Raw genomic sequence first — 23,729 nt, forward strand, 5'->3', positions numbered from 1 at the left:
GTCCACAATGGTCTTCACCTGGTCAGCAGCAGCGTTTAGATTGAGCCATTTAGAGCTGAACTGTGTGTCCTCCACGCAGACACACCCCAGACAGCTCTCTCCGTCAAAGCGGCTTGTCAGACGGTCCAATGGACTTTGGAAAATGGGCTGTGACTGATGCACAGGCTGCTTCCAAACCAGAGGATGATGGCGCTAAAACAGTGTGAGCGGTCACGTGTGGTTTCTGGGAAAGTGCCGCAGAGCTGCAGGTTATTCTTGATAGATGATCGGGCTTCACAGTTCTGCAGTGAGAGGAGGGAAAAAAAGGAAAATTGTTTGTTAATATTCAGTGGACCATCTTTGTTATAGTTTCAGCTCTTACAGATGATGTGCTCTGCAACACACACAACTGGCTCATGAGGCTGTAGAAGCTTCAAAGCTAATCAGGCGTTCAGAAATTCATTATAATCTTCTAGAAGGAAGGTTTGACTTTAAAATGCTCCGCAGATATAAAACTAATCTGGTCATGGGCATAATTTTAAAATGCTCTAGGAAGGCATTAAGAGTTAGCCTGTAATGTTAAGAATGCGTGTGTGAATCAGAACATATCAGAAAATCACTCGCCTATTAGAATGTCTCCAGTGATTTTCAGTTCATTATGAAACTGTAGCAGGCGTTTTTTCCATGTGGCCTACGATGCATTTGCGTTCACACGCTTCTGAGGGAATGTGGCCACATGCGTCCCGGACCAGGTTTCACCAGAGACGGTATGTTAGTACCAGGTTTCTGAACAGGACCCCCGTATTGCATCACAAGGGCCTGAGCGTCAAGCAAGCAGCCGATTGGTAGATTCAGCGTCTTTCAGACAAAAACAAATGTTAATCTACTACATCCAAATATGACAGAAGGCAGCCAAGTGATCATGAACCAGCCAGGATACATTCCAGTTTGATATGTTAAAGAGATGTTTTTTTCCTGGAAGGATGATGGAGAATCAATTGCTTTTACTTCCTGTCTCAGTACCGTCCTGTTTTGTGCCGGGTTCTCTTCTTACTCTTGTTAACCTTTTCAGGCCACCACTGAAACTTAAAAAAACGTCACCGGTTGATGTATTCAAAGCTTCGACCAGATGAATATCGAGGCAACTAAAACACTTGAAATTCGAGTCACTACACCCTTTAGGGCCTTTCCAACCAAGTCACCGTCCAGTGAATGGTTATTTGTCAGGTGATTCAGTATAAATGTATCCGACGCATCTTATGATTTCAGTTTTACATGTCGTGTCAAATGCATGAGAATGAAAACAAAGACCATTTCCCTTTACTTCACAAACTGACTCAGCCACATTCGTCTGTGTGGAGATAAGTCAGTTGTCTTTCAGTGGGGAGGTGCACGTAATGAAGTGCTCTGTAAAAAAAAAATAGTTTAGAAGTATAGTGGTGATGCATTAGAAAGTCGAGTGGGGCACTAAAAAAAAACCTTGACGTATAATTTCCCCTAGTAGAGTGTATAATGTCAGACGGCGTAATGAAGTCTTTATTATTTATCAGGGATTTAGCTCCACGAACGGAAACACAGTGACAGATCGCTGGGTGAAAATAGCCAGGGGACATTACTTGGTAGTAGCCCAAAAATAACCCTGTTAAGCTTTAAAGTCTTACCACAGATTGTCTGATTGAGCTGCTTGTCCCCCTGCTTCATGCGTCCCGCTAATCTGCATTCGAGCATGATGAAGCAAACTAGAGCATGCCTTATTAAAAATCGCTGGCAAAGACCAGAGGAAGAGACCCGGGACTGGTAGGAAGTTATGCAAGGTTAATCTTTTGTTTTCCAGTGGAATATGTGTTGTGTTCCTACTTTGACGTGCCGGAAAACAATCGTTTTAATCTGCGCCAGAACATGAATGCAAAATGAAAGATTAGAGGAGGTTGAGAGGAAGTAGAAAATCTGACAAAAACAAACGAGGCACTCGCCAAACGCTTTCCCCTAAAACTTTCATGTGAGTAAACAGTTCTCAGAAAGTTACTTTTTTTTCACAAGCCAATGAATAATAAGCTTCACACTCAGAAAATTAAACAAGAAATGCAGCATTAAACACTAGGTATTGTCACTTTTTCCAAAAATCAAGTTCGGACAAAATGGACATATTGTTTTCAAATCTGGTGTCGTGATTGTTCGCTCAGGACGTATTTTTTCTTGCTAGTGTCCATTTTCAGAGAAGAAACAAAATATTATTATTATTGGCTTACGTTTTATTGATAGGTCAAGAATTCCTGCAATAGGTCAAGCTGATAGAGAGCGCCCTCTGCTGGATCACCAGGCAAAAATCCAACAGGTCATTACAGTTCGAATGTGACCAAAATCTTGTGTTGATGAATGCAAACAGATGCCACAGAATGTTCCAGAAATGTTCCTGTCCGTCAAACTGGAAATATTCATCAAAGATGCTTTTATGGCGGGTGCAGAAGCTTTGACCTTCTGCTCTGTAAATATGCTTTGTGTTCTGCTCTAGATATGCGTAGTGTGGATTATAAACATTGTAGCTAACTGTCACAGAGGAAAACAGTTTTTAAACCTTAGTGCTGAAAATACTGTTTGTGGGAGAAAAAATGATGCCAGTAATCAGCTTTTGAATGACACTGTTGCAACATGTCATTACCATGAACTCATTTGTTGTCAGCTGGTAGGTCTTGGTTTCTCATGTATACGAAGCGAAACCATATGGAGATCATGTGTCTGAAGCCCTGCAGTGGACAAGGATGTGATTTTCTTCCATTGGATACAGTTTTATTCTAATTTCCACAAGATCAATATTGTTGGGAGTCATTTTGTGTGCTCTTCTCTCTCTCCCTCTCCTCATTTACTCTCCAGCGTGTAACAGAAGTGGTGATAATAATACAGAAAGCATCATGTTCACATTCAGGCGTTAACATCACCAAACTCGGTCCTCCCCAGGGATAGAAATCTTTCAAACCTGATGGTTATTTCAGGCTGAGATGTTATCCGTTTGATTGGGGGGATCAAATGTTACTGACATGGCAACCGACCCTGTGGGAGAAATCCTCTTCATCGCAGGCTCAGACAAAAATGATGTTTCACAGAAACAGAGACTTTCAGTGATCCTGAAGATAGGAAAAGGGAATGTTCAAAGAAAACCGAGACGACCCCGTGGTCCTAGACAAATATATTTTAAAAACAACAAAAAAAGAGGAAAAAATGTGTCAATTACTTAACGTTTTTTTCTGATCATTTCCTCTGTGAAGTAGATTCAATTCTAACAGCCATCCCTCTCTTTATTCATAGTTGAGTCCAATCTAGTCTTAAAAGGAAAGGCAAACATTGTGTACTAATATGGTAAAATATATTATGTTTACATGAAAATATTATTGTATTGTTTTGTGCAAAATGTTTGGAACATTCCGTGGCGTCTTCTGCGGAGAGCAGAGTTTTCGTTTACATTCATTAACACGCTGAGATTTTCACATGGGCTCACGCGGACATTTACCTTTAGTGCAGGTCTGACAGCAGCTTGAGTTAAGTGTGAAATCACTGATCACTGTGCCTCTTCCTCTGTCGTTGTAGCTCCACATAGCAGCGGCTAACGGCTACGTCCAGGCCTCGGAGCTGCTGCTGGAGGGCGGAGCTCGCATGGACCTGAGGGACTCGGATGGATGGCAGCCTCTTCACGCTGCAGCGTGCTGGGGTCAGGTACGGTGAACACGACAGGAAACCGAGAAGGTTTTCTTATCCGCCGATGTAATTCACTACTGTTGTTGTCGTCGTTGTGCTTTTAGATGCATGTGGCGGAGCTGTTGGTGTCTCACGGAGCCAGTCTCAACGCCAAGACCTTCCTCGAGGAGACTCCCATTGGTATGTTCACACCTCTTCACTCTCTGTCATGGCGGGAGGTTAAGAAAACACATGTCTCGTCTTAAGCAGGGTCTCGCCTCCAACTAGTTCAGTCAATATTCTCATCAAGGCTCATGATCCCACTTAATGCTGATTTAGATCTTGTCACAGGGAAAACAAAAGGAAACAAAAGGATTATTGACCTTATCAGTCTCAGTTTTTTTGGCCATATCTATCGTTTGCAAATTGAAAATATGGTGTGAAAGATTAAAGAGCGTCAACAGCCAACATTAAGAGACTAATGGAATTACTACGAAACAACAGTTATCCAGGCCAACGCTAAAGAGCTGACATGCCCCGTTCTATCCATGTGGCTTTAAGATCTGTGTGAGGACGAGGAGTTCCGAGCCATGCTGCTGGATCTGAAGCACAAACACGACATCATCATGAAGTCGCAGCTCAAACACAAGACCTCGCTGTGCAGGCGCACGTCCAGTGCAGGCAGCCGTGGGTGAGTACTGACATCTGCTGGTACATGGGAGATGAAGCACATCAGCAGCCTCCCCTGGACCTCGCAATGAAAGATTTACACTAAAGCATCTAAACCTTTCCTTGTTGCTTCGCGATCTCTGCGTGTGTCCGCAGTAAAGTGGTGCGGCGAGCGAGCCTGTCGGACCGACACAACTTGTGTCGCAAAGAGTACGAGAGAGAGGCGATCGTCTGGAGGGGAGGGAGGGAGGAGGACGACGAGAAGGAGAAGGAGTCTGATCAGGAGAACAACCAAGTGGTTCATGTAAGTCTTCTGATTATCATGTTTTATTTTTTGTTTGCTAATTCATTTTTTAGAATTAGCAGGTGCATATTTAAATAATGCATTACACTTGCTGTGTCGTTGCTTATGTTTGTTAGAGTAGAGCTAATAAACAAGAACACAACATACAGTAGTCACTCAATATAAAAAAGTGAAGAGGGCCACAATTGTTATTTTCTGTATTACTGCCGTCCTGCTTAAACTCTGGAACTGGACTCCACATCCCTCCTTCGTCTGCACTCTCACCTGAGCACAACTTTAGTGTCCTGACCTGACACCCTGAAGCGATTGTTGCCACACCTTTGGATCCACAATACACACTATCACACTGCAGGTTTGCAGAAACATAAACCCAAAAAGTACATGTCTTGTCACAAAATGACTGGATTCACTTTTTTGTTTAGCTTGATAGGTTTGGCAGCAGAGCAGAGATATGTGACCTCCTGCCGTCGAGAGTTTGTGTGTTCAAGTATCTAAAAGAGGAGAGGCTTTATTGTGGAATTAAAGTAATCCTTCCTTGTTGCTGCCCCGCAGGTCAAGCCAGTCGCAGCTGAGGAGCTTCCAGACAAGCCCAAGCTGCCCACGATCCTCAAAGATGGCAGCGGCAAGCAGAATGGCCTCATCTCCACGACGACGTCTGTACCGCCGCAGCCGCCCTCCAATGGCAACGCGCCGCCATCCGATAACGGCGGAGTCGTCACCACCCAGCCCCCGCAGGAGGAGGCCTTGCCGAGAGAGCGCGCTCAGACCCTGTCGGAGCTGAAGAAGCAGCGGGCCGCCGCCAAACTGTTGAATCACCCCTTGTTTAACGGTCACCTAGGCAACGGCTCTACGGACTCCTTCTCCGATGCCAAAAACAACTCCGAGGACCCCCGCATGCCCCTGGTCTCCTCCAACGGCAGCGCTGTTTACTACACGCCGGCCAGCGGTGACCCGCCCCTCCTCAAACTGAAACAGCCAATGGACGAAGAGCAGCCGAAGCCGCTGACCTGCTGCTGCGTGTCATAGCGCCGCAGTCACGTGACGCATGCAGAAAGAGGAGGGAAGTCAGGAATGTGCTGTAGGACGGATGAAAGAGAGAGGGAGTGTTCCTGTCTTGTAATGTCCTGCTCCCCCATTTTGAGTGGCCTCACGAAGGTCCAGAGACGTTTCCTCTTTCCTCCCTGTCACGTGACTCCAGATACAAACGGAGAAAACCTTCCCCCCCAAACGGAGGCAGTGTAGCAAAGAAGAGGAAAATGTTTTTGGATTAAAATTCCTTTTCATACAAGACATGCCAAACGGATGGAAAAGAGTGCGAGATGCTGTTCCTCTCTGTCCCGACTGTCCTGACAGTTTCCTTTTATTTGAAGCTTCTCATCTGGCAATGGTCAAAAAATAGCGATGGGTCTCAAGGTACTGCATGCTCTGCCCCCGGAGATGAAGATGGAGACTGATCTTTTTTGTAGCCTACAAATGGATGATTCTCGTTGTATTGTTCCACATTCTTGTCACTTTCACAGTAGGACGTCCTTCCCAGAGCTGACCAGGTGTATTGTACGGCATCGTGTCGCATCACGACGTATTCGATAGAGCTAAACGTAGCAAAAAGAGATCTGACCCATCTCTTCTGAAGTCTCCTTCACGTTGAAGTGCGGCCGGCCTAGGTGAAAGGAAGGAACGCCGTAAATACAGTGTTAAAATATTCAGGAAGTGTACTTCTGCCGCGAGAGAAGAGAAACCGTCACTGTATTCAGTCAACTACACGTCACGTCACCGTCCTCTCACGTCAAACCTAAACTGACAGGTCACAGTCCACTTTGTGCTCGTACCAATAATTTAAGCCGAGGTGGCTGAAAATGACTGTACGTTTATTTTATTTATGAAATTAATGTCATGTGTTTAAAAAAAACAAAAACAAACAATGGTTCCGAAAAATGAGTGTATTTATTATTTGGATGGTGTGTGGAGAGTGTGAATGAAGTTTAAAGATGAGCTGGAGAGTCGTCCAGCGAAAGCACCTTCTGACATTGATGGTCAAACAAGACACAGTGAGGTAAGAGTTTCTGTCTGCTACATGTACATGTTATTAAAAACATCCCACTGGGATGGATTCATATTTGTGTCACTACAAATAACAGTGTTATTTGTTTGTTTTGTTGTTGTTTTTTCCCCAGTGGCCATTGTGTGGCTCCATCCTCTCAGTCTCTGTATTTGTCTCATTAACAGGAACTGTAAATGCTATTTGTAATGAATTACTGTCAGTATAGTGCGAGTTTGACTCGACGCTCTGTAGCGAGCACCACAGTGTTACAACAGGTGTAATGTGTCATAAGCTGCTTTCAGACTTCAACTGAAGTCCGGACATTTTTTCTGAACTTTTCCAGAGGGGCTGTATGTAAAAAAAACAAACACAAGTAGCCCCCTAGTGAAATGACCTGGAGCCAATACAGCAGGAAAATCTCTGGAAGATTCACTACGAGCAAAGTGAATCGCCCGAATGTTTCGGAAAATGATCCTGCTGTTGTGAACGCGTCTGACCTGTTTTCCGGAAGTTCACAATCTGCCGTTCACATTTGAAGAACGCAGCAGGAGATCGTCCGGGTCCGGACACTTTACTTAGTTCATGTCTGAAAACAGCTTTGGTTCCACGAACGCAAAATATTCACTTGCCAGCCCAAAGAAACAAAAACTAGAATAGTCTGACATTTTGGGAAAACAACTTCTTTTCCCCCCAAGATTCAGTGATGGATGAGAAGATGGATGCCAGCGAGCAGCTGGTGAGACTGGTATAAAGACTGGAATCAGTGGGAAACAGGTCGTCCGGTTCATTCAAACCATTAAAAAAAAAATTCCACCACCAGAACTGGAAAATCTCACGAGTCGACATCTTGTTTACTTGATCTGTACATTCCAGAATATTTCTTGGCAAGCAGCTGAGACTCCAGGAAGTAAAAGGCTGAAGAAGCAGTCCAGCACTCCACTTTGCCCGTTGCTCAGATTAAACAAACAAGATCCAACATGTTAAAAAAAGAAAGTGTTTCAGCAATTAAATACAAATATATATTTTTACCTTCCCACAGAGCCAGGCTGCTTCTTCCCAGTCTTTGTGCTGAGCTAACAGGCTCCAACTTCATACTAAACAGACGCTTATGAGAAATGTTATCGATCTCCTTGTCAGACTCAGCGAAGAAGCACTTCTCCAAAACGTTGAACTACTCCTTTAATCTAATAAAAGCTCCTCATCGTCCCGCGAGTGCCAAAGAATCTTCCATGATTTACAAACATTTTGAAAAAACTTTGGGGGACAGTCGTCGATTATTTTTTCTTCTGATTACTGACCCCTTTCACTTCCACTTCATCCTGGTGACATCAGCTGTACAGAGTCAATTACATGTACAGATACGTTTGTAAATACATTATTATTATTCCCTCGAATGTTTCCATGAACAGCATTTACATTGTCTGTGTTGAGGAAAAAATCAATTTCCCACGTTTGATTGCACAGTGTCCTGTGGGACAGTCGAGTGTCCATTTATCCTCCGCGTCTCCTCCCTGTTGTTCAGTGACCAGTGTCCGATTGTTCTGTGCAATTTGTTTCTGCAAAGGTCAGTGCTTTTTTTTTTGTCACAAGAAGCAGATTTGGTTTTCAAATCCATTTGAGGAAGTACAAATTAAGCCCGAGTGTTCTTATTTATTTCCCCTAGTTTTAGTTCCGCCTTTTGCTTTTGCGTCCGAGGCAGTGACGTCTTTTTGCCGCGAGTCAGCAGAGCATCTGCTCCAGCTGCTGAATTTAAAATCTCCCATCTGCTTTTCCCGGCTGGTAGAAAATCCAATCAAACGGAAACCTGGTGGGTTTTCACCAGAGAGGGACCGTCAGCGTCGTCATCATCGTAACCTGTGTTCTCGTGGCTCGTGTTCGTTTGACTGCGAAGCTTCACTGTCTATAAAAGGATAAGATTATACAACTACTGATTTTGTAATTACTGGAATATATTGATGGTTGCATTAACATATTTTGAATAAATTGTATATTTTGAGAATTCTATACGGCCTCTTCTGAATTGGTAAAGTTTCTTTGTGCTGCGTGATGAAAATGGTTCAAATGGATTTCTTATATTTTTGAGAAGAACGTGTGCTGCAGGCCTGAGGTGGAAATTTGGAAGTCAAATTTCAAATTTCCGGCCGATGTGAGAAAGAATACAGCAGGATGTTTCTGCTGCGGTTGTGAACGCGTCTGACCCGGGCAACCTCCTGTTGTGTTCGTCATATGTGGAGCGGCAAACTCTGGGGGAAAAAATATTGGGTCCACGCATTTTCTGGACTTCAAATCTGAAAATGGCTGGAGACTTTAATTTGAGCCCCATGAGGTTTACATGCATTGTCGGTCTTGGTGAAGAACGCCCCCAAACGTGGACGCAACGCCTGCGTGCGACCGGCTGTCCCTAATGCAGAGACAACACAAAGAGAAGTGATCGAAAATTATGCAAAAGACCCTTCTGCACGAACACATCCACACGATGGTCACGATTGTCTTCCTCTCGCCTGTTTTTTTTAAACATGATATGAGTTTCCTATTTTTTCCTTGCATCATCTCTGACACGCTGGAAAAACTCTGTCCACTTTTTTTTGGAGTCTTTCAAAAGCACCACTTTTTTCTTGCAAATGTCTCCGGGCAGAATAATCTGAAGGCAGTTTGTGTCTTTATGCGATACGAAGTTCGGTTACCTTCACGCTGAGACGTCGGCGTCCTCTGACCTTCTACATCTTCTCTCTGTGCTGAGACGGGCAGAGGCTGGAACGTCCTTCGCCACGCAGCTGTCAGGGCCTCGGCCCGGCTTCAACCGCTCGCTTTCTTTTCTTTTCTCCTCCTCCTTTTTTCTGACCTTCCTCTCTTCACTGGTTCTGGGGTCAGCGGGGTCAATGTCTCGACAGGCTGCACCCAGCAGCAGTTCTTGCTCATGACACACAGCAGCTGGGTTAGAGATGACAAGTACAAAGTAAGAGTCTGTCTTATGTTTCTCAAAGTTTATTTTGAGCTGCAGTTGGGGATTTTCTTTTTAAGTGCCAGGCCTTTTTTTCCCCCCTGTGCTTTATACTGTACTTTCTCTTCACTTTTAGAATCTGCTCAGTGACTGTTTGAATGGAAAACCATCGGCTCGCCCGGTTGCATTGTTCATCCCTACATATTTTGAATTCCTTCCGAGCACAGGGTGCGCGACTTGAGGCGTGCGTGGATCCAAATGTCTTATTTACAGAGCACTAAGCTAATAAAACAGCTCCTGCTCGCAGTACAAACATGAACTAATTCGTCAAACATGTGCGTCAGGTTACAGCCATTGATTTGTCTTGAGCAAATAAGAAACGGGCCCTTTCGTCCGAGGCTCCCTGGGCACGGTCAGTGTGTCTGTGGCGCATAGACGAGAGAGGAGGACAATGGTGCTGAAGACACACGATCCAGACTGCATTAACCTCGTCTTCGTGGCTCGGCTTTGCTATTGTGCCTGCGCTTCACTGAGTCCGGGCCAGCTGGCTCCGGTCCTAGTCCTTCAGTCCTCTTCACTGAAGGGTGAAGTGGATCGGTGCCAGAGAGAGAGCGGGCAGTCACAAACTGACCACTCCGCTGAATACGTAAACGGAGGGATGGTGAAGGAAGGCACAGAGAGAGGACAAGGCAGGAAAATGAATCAATGCCTGGAGTTTGCTTAAGACGCTGACCAGTCGGTGGAAGAAGGGACGTTTTTCCAGAGATGAAAGAAAGAAGTCATGATGCAAATGAAGGGAGGATGGAATGAAGGGAGGATGGAATGAAGGGAGGATGGAAGGAAGGGAGGATGGAAGGAAGGGAGGATGGAAGGAAGGGAGGATGGAAGGCCCTGAGAGCGTCCCCGCGCCGGGCAGGACGCTATTGATCATCCTGCCAGTTTGTCAGAAGACGGACAGAAGAGCTGCACGGAAAGAACAAGTGGATGGACGTCTGCCCGGTTCCCAGGACCTGTTGGACTCACTCGGGCGTCAGTGTCCCGTTTGACCTGAATGTAGAAAGTCTAAGTAGGACGAGTCGATGCCTGGCAGTCCGGCCACTGATAAAAGTGAATCCAACAAGCTATCGAAGTCCATTAACTCAACTCTCTGACAAAAGGAAGCGTTTCAGACCAACAACCACTGACACTGTGCTCTGAAGCCGGGCAACGCGGTCGCAATCATTATCACAAACACTAAATGCTGAGGCGTCTCAACTATTGGATGGACTGCAGTTACATTTTATACAGATGTTATGAGTTGTAATAACTCTGGTGAGCCCCTAATATGTCATCTAGCGTCACGTTCAAATTTCAAACACCTGCTAAACCAATGACATTCCTATTTTATTACCTCCGGCGTCTGTCTGTCTGTCTGTTTGTCAGCAGCATTATGCAAAAACTACTGAATGGATTTTCACCAAACTTAGTAGAAGGATGGGACATGAATCAAGACAGTACCGACGAAATTTTTGTGTAGATTCCAAACAAAGGGGCGGAATTCCCAGGGAAAAATACATAAAAGACTCAGGGGACAGTTGAGTGTTTGCCATTTGGTGCAGCCTGATTGAATTTAAGGGAACTGCTGGGCCTTGGCGGAGGTTTGTGCTTATCTGAGTTTCTTGTTCATTCCACTTTATAAGAGAAGAAGGTGTTTTTAAAGTTATTTTGATGAACAAGAAAATGTTACAGTCTGCAAACAGACCGACCTGTTTTCAATAAACCTGACCGACCGGTTTCCACATGTGCGTCGACAGAGCTGCAGAACTTCCTTCCTTCAACGGCAAATATCCTTCATACTGTAAATGAACAGGTCACAGTGTGGGGCTCCGAGCGTGTCCCCCTCCCCCTGCTTCAGTTCCTCTGCTGCATGGTTAAAAAAAAACAATGAAAAGGGAACACTCGGTGATCTGCAGCGAAAACACTGAAGGAAAATCGATTACTGGAGAGATGATAAAAACGCAGATTCGAAACCGTTTTGAAACTGGAGGCGGCAGGAAGGCAGAGTGATGAGCAGTCACACTGCGAGTTCGCCGCAGCTGCACTTGGCACCGCTGCGGTGGAAGTTACATCAACGTTTTAAATGGAAACAGCTGATTCGTCGTTCATGAAGCAAGAGACACTGACCTACTGACACAGTCAACCATAACGTGTACAGTCACACACATGGGATTCAACGTCACAAACTACAGCCTCACTCATGTGCTTCGAGAAGACAGTCCACTAACATTCACCAACACTGAGAGCAGCGGTGAGTTCAGGGCCCTGTGTTGTCTATGAGCGAGTCCATTTTGGATTTGAAATGCCCCAGAAGTCACACGTGTCGCTCCGTGTTTGAAACAGAGGAGTCGTTCCCTCTGTCGCCGAGCGGGACACCAGCAAATGAGCAGCTCAATTTGTGGTTCAAGTTTATGTCACATACAGTGGTCGCCAAACATCGTGGCAGGAGACGCCTTATGATAAACCAGCGTCTAGTTGTGACCCCACATCATATGGCGTGGGTGAAATGCAGACATGAGATATGAGCAGCCCCCTACAGGCTATTCCCATTTCTCACTCTCAAGTGATAAAAGAACATGTCGCAGGACCACAAACGTTCAAATTCAAAGCCATTTCTGAACCAGTGTTGATTTTGTGGCGTGTCTGATAAAGGTCAGGGGCTCTGTCGCTGTGCTGACTGGGGCCTGTTTTTCATGGCTTGCCGCCAAAACCTCCCACCGCTCTTTTTCTTTATCTCACCTCCCACTCATTCTGTTCTCTCTGCCTTTCACAATGTGAATGTGTGTGTGAGCATTTTCTTTCTTCCTTTTATGTCTTTCCTCTTAAGAAAAACGGTGCAAATGTCACCGGACATACTTTCTCTCTCCCGCTTCTAAAGGGTTTTGCGCAGAAGTGGAAATTTAACACGGTGGAGGAGGATGCGTGATGCACTACATGTAAACTTATTTTTTTTTCATTTGAGGTGTGGTCAGCTACAGTTCACGGTTACTGTTAACTGTTGCTGCCATGTCTGTTCTCTTCTGGCTGTTGGTTGAACATTCTTATCTACAAAGTACATAACTTTTTCCAAACACCCATATAACCACCAACAATGTGTCGGTGCAGACATCAACACACAGGTCACAGGCATACACTTTTAATACACAATGAATTATAGATAAATATTTAAAATGAAAAATAACAACAATGTGATCTGATGATGATGATACACTTGTCTTTATATTGCACTTTTAACAACGCTCAAAGACGCTTTGCACGGGTGAGAGCAAATACCTAGAAATATAAAATACACATCCTGACTAGATCTCAATTCACGATACATATTGATAATGTGAAATATCATGAACTGTTGATTCAAAGAGAATTGCATGTTATTTTTTAGGTTTCTCTGTTAATCTCATTTTGCTGATGTCTTTCATCTGTGCTCTCCATTAAGTGTATTCCGTCTTCTTTATACAACATGTTCTGTGTCTTGATCTTATGCTTTGCAACTTCGCCTAGTGACAGAGTCTTTATAGTAACAGTTATAATATATTTGACCCTCCCTGGTTAAATAAAAGTAATGATGCTGTAACAGTTCATCGATTAATCGATTAGTAATCGATTACGAAATTAATCGGCCCAACTATTTTGATAATCGATTAATTTTTATGAAAAAAAAGTCAATATTCTATGATTTCAAGTTCTTAAATGTGAATATATTCTGGTTTCTTTGACAGTGAACTGAATATCTTTGGTGTGTGGACCATCAACCTTGAGGTTTTGGGAAACACGGTCGACATTTCATGGACCAAACAACTAGTCGATTAAATCGACGGATTAATCGATCATGAAATGAATCATTAGTTGCAGCCCTAATGGACGTGTCTGAAAGATGTGGCTTGGATGAGAGGACAAAGTGCACAAAGAGTTCATGCAGTGCTGAATTCTTTTCATTTTCGACGTGTGGAGCAGCCGTAATATTCGAGGCTCCTTCTCCACTAGCTGTTTTGCAGGAAACAAACGTGAACCAGTGAGTCAACAGCCTGGACCTGCAGAACCACTGAGGTCATCTGAAGTGACCAGGTTACTGCTGCTGAGCTGCTCTAATGGACTCGGCTGCGTCCGACTCCAGAGACGAGTTGATGATGTCAGTCACCAGTGGCACTTAACACGGTCACCCCCCCCCCCCCCCCCCCCCCCTTCCAGGCACCCCCCCTCCTCCAGGCCCCCCCCCTCCAGGCTCTCTTCTCCCCACCCCCCTCCAGGCTCATCGCCCCCCCTTCCAGCCCCCCCCCCCCCCCCCCCTCCAGGCTCCTCGCCCCCCCCTCCAGGCTCCTCGCCCCCCCCCCTCGCTCGCTCGCTCTCTGCGGTTGCGCGTCACCGGTGATACTCGGTCGACAGAGGCAGCAGCATGTTTCCAGCCGCTCTCGGTCTCATCGGATGTTGTGAACCGTCGACTCGCCACGTTTTTCACCCGCTCGGATTCGCGTAGGACTCCTCGTCGACGCCGACGGTCATGTCGTGGAGCCGTGCGGCCGCGGGCAGGCTGTGCGCGGCGGCTCAGGCGTCCAGGTCCCCGGGCTCGTGTCTGGTGCGCGTCAAGGCGAGCGGACCGCGGCACGTCACCGAGACGTTACGCAGAGGTCACTCGGTTCACTGGGGCCGGTCCCTCTGCGTGTCTGGGGATCCATTACGCGCGCACCTGAGGAAACTGTCGCAGCTACATCCCGTCCGGGACCAGGGCCGGGACCGGGACCAGGACCGGGACCGGGTGGAGACCGTAGCGACGAGTCTCTCCGAGGGTCGTTTACATCTAACCAGGCCGCCGCCACCTCACGCATACCGGCGCGCCGGAAGTCGGGTGCCGGCGGCGAGTCATGCTTTGTTTACAGGTAACTGCGGAGGCTCCGGTCGACGCTGCTCCACCAGCTCCACCATGCAGCACAGCAGAGCTTCGTCCGCGGCTGCTGCGGCCGCGAAGAGGAGGGACGAGGCCGGCGAGCAGGAGCTCACGACACACGGCAACAAAGCGGTGAATTGAAATGTTCGAGCTCGAGCGTTCGTCGAACAGGAGCCGAGTCCCGAGTTCACGCAGTGTTCGACTGGTCCGTGAACGCGGCGTCGGCGTCCCGGTGGCGCCAGGGGCTTTGATAACAAAAGCTTGAAATGTATGGAAAGAAAGAAAGAAAAGAAAAGCTGAAGAGGTCTGTTTGGTAACAGCCACGACGAGAGCAGGCAGGCGGCTTATACAACACGAGATATGTGGACTGTGTACTTCTACACAGAGTCCACAGTAGTGTTTACACAATCTATCTCTGCCTCCACTGCTGACACACACACACACACACACACACACACACACACACACACACACACACACACACACACACACACACACACACACACACACACACACACACACACACACACCTGACTGTTAAAACCAGGCCAACAAACCAACAAACTCATTATAACTCCTTTTATAGAAATTAGTCGTCATGTCCGAAGCGGCCACATGTGAGTGAGCTGAGCTCTGGTGGTGAGTCAGCAGCAGGTGATACAGGTGTGGAGGGTGATACAGGTGTGGAGGGTGATACAGGTGTGGAGGGTGATACAGGTGTGCAGGATGATACAGGTGTGGAGGGTGATGCAGGTGTGGAGGGTGATACAGGTGTGCAGGATGATACAGGTGTGGAGGGTGATGCAGGTGTGGAGGGTGATACAGGTGTGCAGGATGATACAGATGTGCAGGGTGATGCAGATGTGCAGGGTGATACAGGTGATACAGATGTGCAGGGTGATACAGATGTGGAGGGTGAACCTGACCTGCAGGAAGGCACAACAAACAAAACACCACTGTACTCTGGTGTGTGTTCACCACAAACAAGCTTGTGAGCAGCTCTGGGCCTTAAGAGCAAAATGCTAACATTATTTTGACAACATGCTGACTCTGACAATGCGAACATGCTGACGTTTGGCAGTTTGGAATGTTTTAACATGTTCACCGCAGTCTAGTCACTGATAGTTTCACCCGTCATCATCTTGGCCCCACACGTACTGTCCAGAAGCCCACAGTACGTAGGTGTGGGGCAAGTTGGCTGTTGAGATATTTCAGTGACTTACCAATTGTTGCCATCCTAAGAGCCATGTAGCTAAGAGGGCTAACCCCTTTTCAACCTGCTCTTCATTAACTTTAGGTCAAAACCCTCCTAAAGAAAAAGGAAACATTTGACCTCGACCCCGACTGGTGTGATTCACCGACTGTAGATTGCCGTGAGCCGCTGACCTCACGTGGCCTTGTCTCCTCCAGTTCGGCTACATGACCTCCATCTCTCTTTAGTCAGGCACCAGTGACATTGATTCAAACATCGTACAGATCAGTTTCCCTTCACACAAGCTTCTATTGTATCTGTTTGATACATTTGTTTTTTGTTGCATCGGCTGCGTGCAGATAGCAAATCGTTTGTCCCGGTATGAGTTCCTCCAGAGCTAAAGTGAGGGCAAGCTTTACCTCCAGGGCAAATTGTTACTGTGTTTGACATATGCGTTTTGCCACATTTTTGCGCCATAATTTATGGTATATTTAAGAGATTCTTATCTAAACGTTTGTTACGTATCCATCTGAAAGAAGATTCTAGATGTTAGGCTCTTATTCTATTAATTCCATAGCCATTATTCATCTTCTGCTTGATAGTGTGCATATAAATATAGATTAAAATCCACTTTTTTGCCAAGCAGCAAGGAGCTGAAGCGATTTGAAGTGGACAAACTTCAGGTGCCTTTCTTGCAGAGTCCAAGTCCAGTATTGAGACATAACTAGATGGAATTAGTTATTTGGTTAATTTTGGGCTGTGCAATATGACTGAAAACAAATATCCCGATATGTTATTTCGTGTCCAGATACATTTCCGGCTGTGGCACATTTTCTGTAGAATTTGATGTAGATTTTAGCTTGTAAATTGGGATCATGTGTTTGGAGATGTTAAGTGTTAATGGCAGTTGTTCTCTCCTTCCACCTTTGAGATTCTTTGCCAAATCATTTGTCACAGGCAAAAGTAAACAACAGGTGGTTTTTTTTTATCGTCACGCAATATATATATATCATCATATCACACAGCTCGCCATGAACGCTCTCCTTTTTAACAGACATGGTGTAGCTCTGTGACTCTCGGCCCTCTGATTCAAGGAGGGATTCACCACTTGACCGTTTCCCTCGTGTTCTGTCTTGTGGGCACGTGAGTGCGTCTTTGTCTGCGTTTGCATGCCACTGTCACTCCGCATGTGTTTTCGTGCCTCTGAAAAGCTGTTATCAGACACAGCAGCCCCACTGTTCCCCCTCCCAGACACCCTCCCTTTGGCCGCTCGCTCACATGACCCTCCCACGCTGCCGCCTGCCTTTACTTTTAGCTCGGCCTGACTCGGCCTCTGAAAACCAAAGGCCAGCTCCGCCGCCCACTTTCTATTGTCCATTGTTCGCAGGCCAGTGAATACCCCGGCAGGACTGTAGCTCCGCCCGTCGGTGTTCGGACCAAAATTTAGCAGGACAAAATGGCAAAAAAAAGAGAGAAAAGATAATCTTGTTCTCCTCCTGTTGAGTTCTTCGTCGTCATCTCTGCCCACTTGATTAATTGACTCATATTTGCAAGCTTCTCAGACTATTACACCGTGGGATGCTTACACCGTGCGTAAATCTAGACTTAAAAAGAGTCAGTGGAGTCAGCTAAAGGAAGCAGTTTGAGGCCCCGTGGTGCTCATGAAGTTATAAATCGAGTTACCAGAATTTAAAGGAATGGCAATTAAATGGCAGTTTTTTAATTAAGACTAATTGTACAACAAGAATGCAGCTAATGTTCAAACTTAATACATTTCATCACTGTGCTTCTACTCCTTTGTAAAAGTACAGTAAGTAGCTTATAATATAATCCAGTTGATTGTTTTCCATTGTTCTCTCCTGCATTATTTCATTTTTTCAATTTCCTATGATCAGCCTCCTCATCGGGCTACTATAATAAGAGTCTGCCTGTTAAAGACCTCTCTGTGTAGACAGTATTCCTTGTGCTTAATAAGTTGTCTCAGCTTTGTAGGCACTATAGTATGTCTACTATTTAGTTTGCCTAAAAATAGATGAATTCCATACAGGCCTGAGCTATTTTCAGTTTTTTTCCCAGGGAGGGATTGTGTTTCTTCTTGGCAGAGGAGATATTTTAATAACAAGGATACTAATGGAGCCACTGAACACGGTGACCTCCTGCCAGTGGAGCCTATAGGCCCCCGATCGAGAAGGGAAAAAAGATGAAAACTGGCAATAAAACTGAAACTGTAATTATTTTTCACCAAGTATCTTGAATCATAATGGAAACCCTGAGTGAGCCTGAAGGGGATCCATGAAAGACATTTTGTCTGAATTGCATTACCACAGGAGGGTGATCAGGAAAATGAGCGTCAAACAGACCCGCGAGCAAAGTCTTCTTCTTTCTTCTTTTTTAATGTTGAACCCGTTGCCCTAAAACTGGAAACGGGATGATTGGTGTAGCTCAGTTTAAACTACATGTCTCTCCCACTAAGATCATGTTACAGTTAATGTACAGTTTGTCTTTGCCTCTGAACCAACAGGCATTGATTCTAGATTCATCCTCCCGTTTCATTTTCTTCGGCTCAATCTCTGCTATTTTCTCTTGTCTTCGTGCAGGACGAGCAGAATTTAAAGGAGGCCTCTGCCGCCTCCTCGTCTACTGAAAAGGCCCCGGGGGAGCCCGAGCCGGAAGGAGGGAAACCCACCAAGACCCAACAGCTAAAGAAAGTCTTCAAGGAGTACGGAGCGGTGGGAGTTTGCTTTCACATCGGGATCTCCCTCATGTCTCTGGGAATGTCCTACCTCCTCATATCCAGGTAACTAAAGAGCAGGTTGATTAACACACAGTCCAAAAACTAAGATATTCAGTTTACAGCGATATGAAATGAGGAAAACTAGCAAATCCTCACATTGGAGAAGCTGCAACCAGATCATTTTTTAAATTACTTGAACAATAAATCAGTTGTGAAAATAGTTGGCCGATTAATTTTCTGTCGATCGACTAATTGTTGAAAGTCTAAATGAGCCATTTAATCAGTAAAGCAAATAGTCAGTTGCTTAATGGATAGTATAAATAATTGTAAATTGGCTGCAGCCCTATTGGTGTCATCCAGTCAATAAAAAGGAGCATCTTAATGAAGACAAGAAAGTCTTTGTAGAAGAGGAAGAGAGAGCATCAACCATCACAGAGCATATTGATCACATTGTCAGAATCAGTAATTGAAATAAAAGTCAATGTGGCTGTTTGCGGGTACAGAGAGCGAGACTACAACACGGCTCAAGCACTAAAAAACAACTCTAGAAATCATCAAACATCACTTGCTGATATTATCTCGCAGTGTGAGAGCGTCAGAGTGTCACGTTTCCTTTAAATCTCAAGATGTGCACAGGAAATGAACGACCCGTGGGCAGCTTTCACACCGAGGGATGCGGAAACGTCTGCGGTAAATTGGGCAGCAAATGGGACCTGTTATATGAGAGAAAGCTTAGTACAGGCTCTTGAAGATTTTCCACCCAGTCAGCCACAGTGTACCGGCCCCTGCTGCTGGTGAAACACAACTCCTGACTCAGTCAGACGCTGAAACCACGTCGAGTGCTTGCATGAATCATGAGGTCATTTTCTCATCGTTGCAACCGTGGTTTTAGACTTTGTGTGCAGAATGTTGAATCTTTGACTCTAGATTTCGTAAACCTCTATCAAGGTTGATGAAGTGATAGGGGTTAAAAAAAGCACATAACACTCATATCTCTGACGAGAGTTACAGTCCACACAAGCTCCAGGCCCTTGTCGTTCTGTCTGGCCTCATGCCAGGGCCTTATTGCGAGAGACTTGGCAGAGAGATTATCGGACTCATCGCGACCCGTTGAACTGAACGGTGACTCAGTCCAGCAGCCGTCGAGCATTATCACCGTGTGTCCACAGAGCCCGGGCATGCGGCCCGCTAATGCAGCGCCATGCACTGGGTAAACAGTTGTCAGGGTGCAAGATGGCTCCTCATATTTAGCCGAGTAAAAGTTTACAGCGTGCGACGGAGCTGTTAATGTGAGCGAGAGAGAAAGAGGCCGTGTCGCCTTAAGCCTCGTGTTTTCACATTCCTCACATATTTATTTCCCTGAATAGCTCTGATGAAAATGCCCCAACTTGTTCCAAAGCCGTCTCACACGGGCAGTGTGACACCTAACTCTCTCTGGTTTGTTTAATTTCATGCACTTCAACCTGCTTCTTATACTAATGTCATCAGTTTAAATGGGTCAAAAAAAATAATTATGAAACATGATTTATTGTACACAGCTCCCTCTGGTGGAGACACACAGGAGTTGAACCAGATTGTGAAACTATTGAACTGTATTAAATGAATGATTTGCCACTGAAGCACTTTCAGATTTAAATGTCAGTATAACATTATTATTATTATTTTTTTCAAATCTTTGTAAAAATTGGCTTTTAGTTTGGGTTTGTAGTTTGTTGTAATTCAGACAACGGTATAAAGAAAGTGACTATTGTTGATGCATTAGGGTTTGTATGGTTTGGTTTTATGAATGTCCATAAGTTTGTCATTATGAATTATTATATTTTGTATCATTAAAATGTTGTTATTTTGTCTGTTATATTATTTTTATTAGCATTATATCCAATTTAATTTCCATCTATCCATCGGCATAACGCTGGAATTTAGGTTTATTTCATATGACAGGAGCTGCAGAGTGTTGACCATGTGTCTAGTGGGCTGTTGCAAAAAAAAAAAAAGAAATGGAGGAAGTAAATGTGAGTGATTGCCTAATATGTAAATTCCTTGCACTTCTAACCACTTTGCTGCTGTCATCCTTCTCCCCAGTGGGGTCGATATGACGGCCGTGCTGTGCAAGCTGGGCTTCAGCGAGGCCGTCGTTCGCTCTAAAATGGCGGCGGGAACCAGCACGTTCTTCCTGGCCTACGCCCTCCACAAGCTCTTCGCTCCGGTCCGCATCAGCACCACTCTGGTATCCGTCCCTCTCATCGTGCGCTACTTCAGAAAGACTGGTCTCTTTAAACCCCCCACACCCTGATGACCCCCCGCACCCCGCCCAACTCTCCGCCTCATTAAGCAACAAACATCCAGACAATAAATGGCTATAGTTAAAATGCTGTTATATATATATATATTTATAATTACTCATTTCCCTTCAGCTGCAAATGCCTCATTTGCCCTCATTGCATTTGTGATATTCTCGCATTAGTTGTGCTTGTAACAGAATCATGTGTTCAATTGTGCTTCTGTACGATTAAAAACAAAAAGTGAGACAGTTCTCCGAACACCGCCAGTGTATTTTGGAGATGTGTTTGCATTTCTCAGAACCAGAGACTAAAGTGCAGAGGGGTGGAAAAGCTCAAATATGTGTAAACAATCAGAAGAGAGTTTTATTGCTAAGATCTTTGAGTCGGCAGAGTTTTTCATTAATGCTGTGAAGGTTGCCCACAGGGACAAGAGGAAAAAGCTGATTTCTCCTCCACCGTTCCCTGATAGCTGACTAGGCCATGTTCTGGTGTTATTTGACTCAGCAGAATAATTCAGGTTGTCTGCACCTCCTACCTCTCTCCTCTCCTCTATTCTCCCATTTTCTGCTGTTGTTTTACTTCGCTCCTGTTTCGTTCTCGTCATCTCACTCTCCTTCCATCCCTTTGCCTGATGTCCCCATCTTCCATTCCCTCTTCCTTCTCTCCCTCAGGTTCGCCAATTTCGCTAACGCCACTGCCCAAGCTTTGCAGTTTGCAAGCACATTAATCTGAGTGACGCTGATTGTTGTTCATTGCAAGACTTTGGATGAAGGATGTTGGTTTCGAAGACTTTGGACTTTAACTATTAAACGGGAACTTGTCTTTTATATTTGGTTTGTTTTGTCTATTTGTCATGAAATACCATCATACAAAAGGCTAATTTGTTTATATCACATCACTCTATTTGAGCCCTTTTTAGAAAAAAGACGCTATGGATGAAATGACTGTGTTAAACCTAACTCTCTGGTTTCCCTCAGATTTGTTTTTATGGTCGTTAACTTTACGTTTTTGGCTGCAACAGGCAGCAACTAAACTCCCCTGTCTACTACCTGGTCAGCAGCGAACGGTGAAAGGCCAAGTTGAGCAACTTGTGGAGCATTTAACAACTGCAGAGCCTAATATGTCCCTCACAAGCTTTAGGAGATCAAATATTGGCCAGCCAAATAATGTATGATGCAATGTAAATATTAAAAACACGTCAGCCACACCGAGGCCCAGTTCCCCCCCTAACTTCCCTGACCCATTTGTATCATGGACGAAACACATTTAGACTATAGAAGCTGCTTCGTTCTAAACAGAAGTTTATATTGTTTTATCATTGCATTACTTTTCTAATCAAGAGGAGGATGTGTGAAGAAAGCAAATGTTGCACTTCCCCTTGTTGACCACACAGAGGAGCTCCTGATCTACAAATACAGTGCTGATCGGTCCTCCCTCCCTCCGGTGCCACCACATCGCACAGCTCTCATCTCTCACACTGAACATCCTGATCCTGGTGCGCTCGAGACAGATGCCAGCTTTACATCACGAGGAGCAGAATCACTCGTGTTGCACAGACGTGATAAAATGATTTTAAGTGGGATTCAGTGTCTGCTAAACAATGATACAGTCGGTGTGAGAATTTTAATTGCGAAGAAAACTACAGTCTCTGGATAAAACTAAAAGCTCGTTTGATTACAGCCCTTCGATATAGTGCTGTCGTGATGGTGTGTTCTATGATTCACGAGGTCATCACACATTGACCATTCTTTACTCTTCATAGGAATTTATTATTCGCATTTGTACTTCTTTGCGAGGACACTCATTGGCACAATGTTTTTCATAGCCCCTCACCATCTTAACTTAACACTAACCGTGACCCAAAAATCAAGTCTTCACCCTCAAAAAGGCTTTTGACGGTTTGTCAAAAAGTGAGGAAATGTCCTCACTCCAAACTCAAACTAGTCCTCGCAATGTATAGCCATACACACACACACACACACACACACACACACACACGTGAGTGCGCAAACAGAGGAAGAAGGAGGGAGAAGCCCGGGCCTCATTAGCCATGATGAGGACAGGGAGCTGCCATCGCCTCTCCATCCCCTGCATGTCCCCCATGGCTAGGAACAAATTGGTGACAGCGCTCCCAGCCACTCTGTCGGGCTACCTGCGATCCACCGGGCTCTGTCAGGCTCCTCTCCTTCCACACAACTGTGTATTTGTGTGGGAGTGTGTGTGTGTGTGTGCCGGGAGGTGGGGTACATGTGCCAGAAAGAGGAGCGTGCAGATCAGCTCCTTGGTTACATGCCCTCTCACCTTTCATTCAGTGACGCTTGTGAACACTTCATCTGGTTGGCCTTGTGCTTGATGAAGGGCCACGCCCGCCCCGCCCCCCCCCCCCCCCCCCCCCCCCCAACCCCATGTATTGATTTGGGGTTCAAGGGGGGTTCAAACTCCTTCCTCAGCTTCTGACTTGTCACCGTGTGTCACCGTTGTCAGTGCGACGCACACGGTGCATCAATTATGGGTGTGTATTCACACACACAGGCTGCATTTCTGACGCAAGAGTTGGCAAGGCGTGTGTGTACGGTAGTTGCAGCAGTGCTGATGCATGCAATGATATATAAACATATGGCAACAGCATATACTCTCTCTCTCACACTCTCACACACTTCCTGACTGACTGGGATTTTTTTTCTTCTTGCGCCTTCTTCCGCTTCATTTCTTCCTTCTAATTATTCCTTACAGTTTCCTCTCCGTTATCATCAGCACCTGCTCATTATCCCTCCCTATTACCTTTCTCCCTCTATCTCCCCATCTCCTGACCCGCTCGGTAAACTTGTTAGCCCGGCTGAGTGACAGTATCTCGATGGAGAGGCACCTATTCCGTCAACCTCGCAGCTTCAAAGACACCCTGAGACTTTCCTTACGGTCGCGGCTGCCGTAAAAGTTTCGAGGTGTACGAACGAACGAACACCCTGCGTACACACAAACAAACGTATCGCCTTCTCTGCC

At 45.5% G+C, this 23,729-nt stretch overlaps 2 protein-coding genes and 1 long non-coding RNA gene across 4 annotated transcripts in view; 2 read left to right on the forward strand and 1 right to left on the reverse strand.

Moving 5' to 3' along the window:
• ppp1r16b (protein phosphatase 1, regulatory subunit 16B) overlaps positions 1 to 6,543 on the forward strand; it is a 64,874-nt gene extending 58,331 nt beyond the window's left edge. The window contains exons 7-11 of the mRNA XM_035630549.2: positions 3,562 to 3,687; positions 3,774 to 3,849; positions 4,210 to 4,339; positions 4,474 to 4,621; positions 5,174 to 6,543. Coding sequence (XP_035486442.1) covers positions 3,562 to 3,687; positions 3,774 to 3,849; positions 4,210 to 4,339; positions 4,474 to 4,621; positions 5,174 to 5,647 — 954 coding nt within the window. The 3' untranslated portion in view covers positions 5,648 to 6,543. The remainder of the gene's footprint in view (positions 1 to 3,561; positions 3,688 to 3,773; positions 3,850 to 4,209; positions 4,340 to 4,473; positions 4,622 to 5,173) is intronic.
• Positions 1 to 23,729, reverse strand: part of LOC118308999 — a 52,059-nt gene that overhangs the window by 3,228 nt on the left and 25,102 nt on the right. For both annotated transcript variants that reach the window (XR_007030828.1, XR_007030827.1), the window contains exons 2-4: positions 9,347 to 9,593; positions 3,485 to 3,872; positions 19 to 281 (exon numbers count right to left, since the gene is read on the reverse strand). This is a non-coding gene — a long non-coding RNA (uncharacterized LOC118308999). The remainder of the gene's footprint in view (positions 1 to 18; positions 282 to 3,484; positions 3,873 to 9,346; positions 9,594 to 23,729) is intronic.
• fam210b (family with sequence similarity 210 member B) lies at positions 13,984 to 21,556 on the forward strand. Its single transcript, XM_035630551.2, has 3 exons — positions 13,984 to 14,653; positions 18,311 to 18,510; positions 20,530 to 21,556. The coding sequence occupies exons 1-3, from the start codon at positions 14,138 to 14,140 to the stop codon at positions 20,738 to 20,740; spliced, it is 927 nt and encodes a 308-aa protein (XP_035486444.2). The 5' UTR covers positions 13,984 to 14,137; the 3' UTR covers positions 20,741 to 21,556.

The sequence above is a fragment of the Scophthalmus maximus genome, chromosome 6 (genome assembly GCF_022379125.1).
Source record: "Scophthalmus maximus strain ysfricsl-2021 chromosome 6, ASM2237912v1, whole genome shotgun sequence".
Lineage (NCBI taxonomy): Eukaryota > Metazoa > Chordata > Actinopteri > Pleuronectiformes > Scophthalmidae > Scophthalmus > Scophthalmus maximus.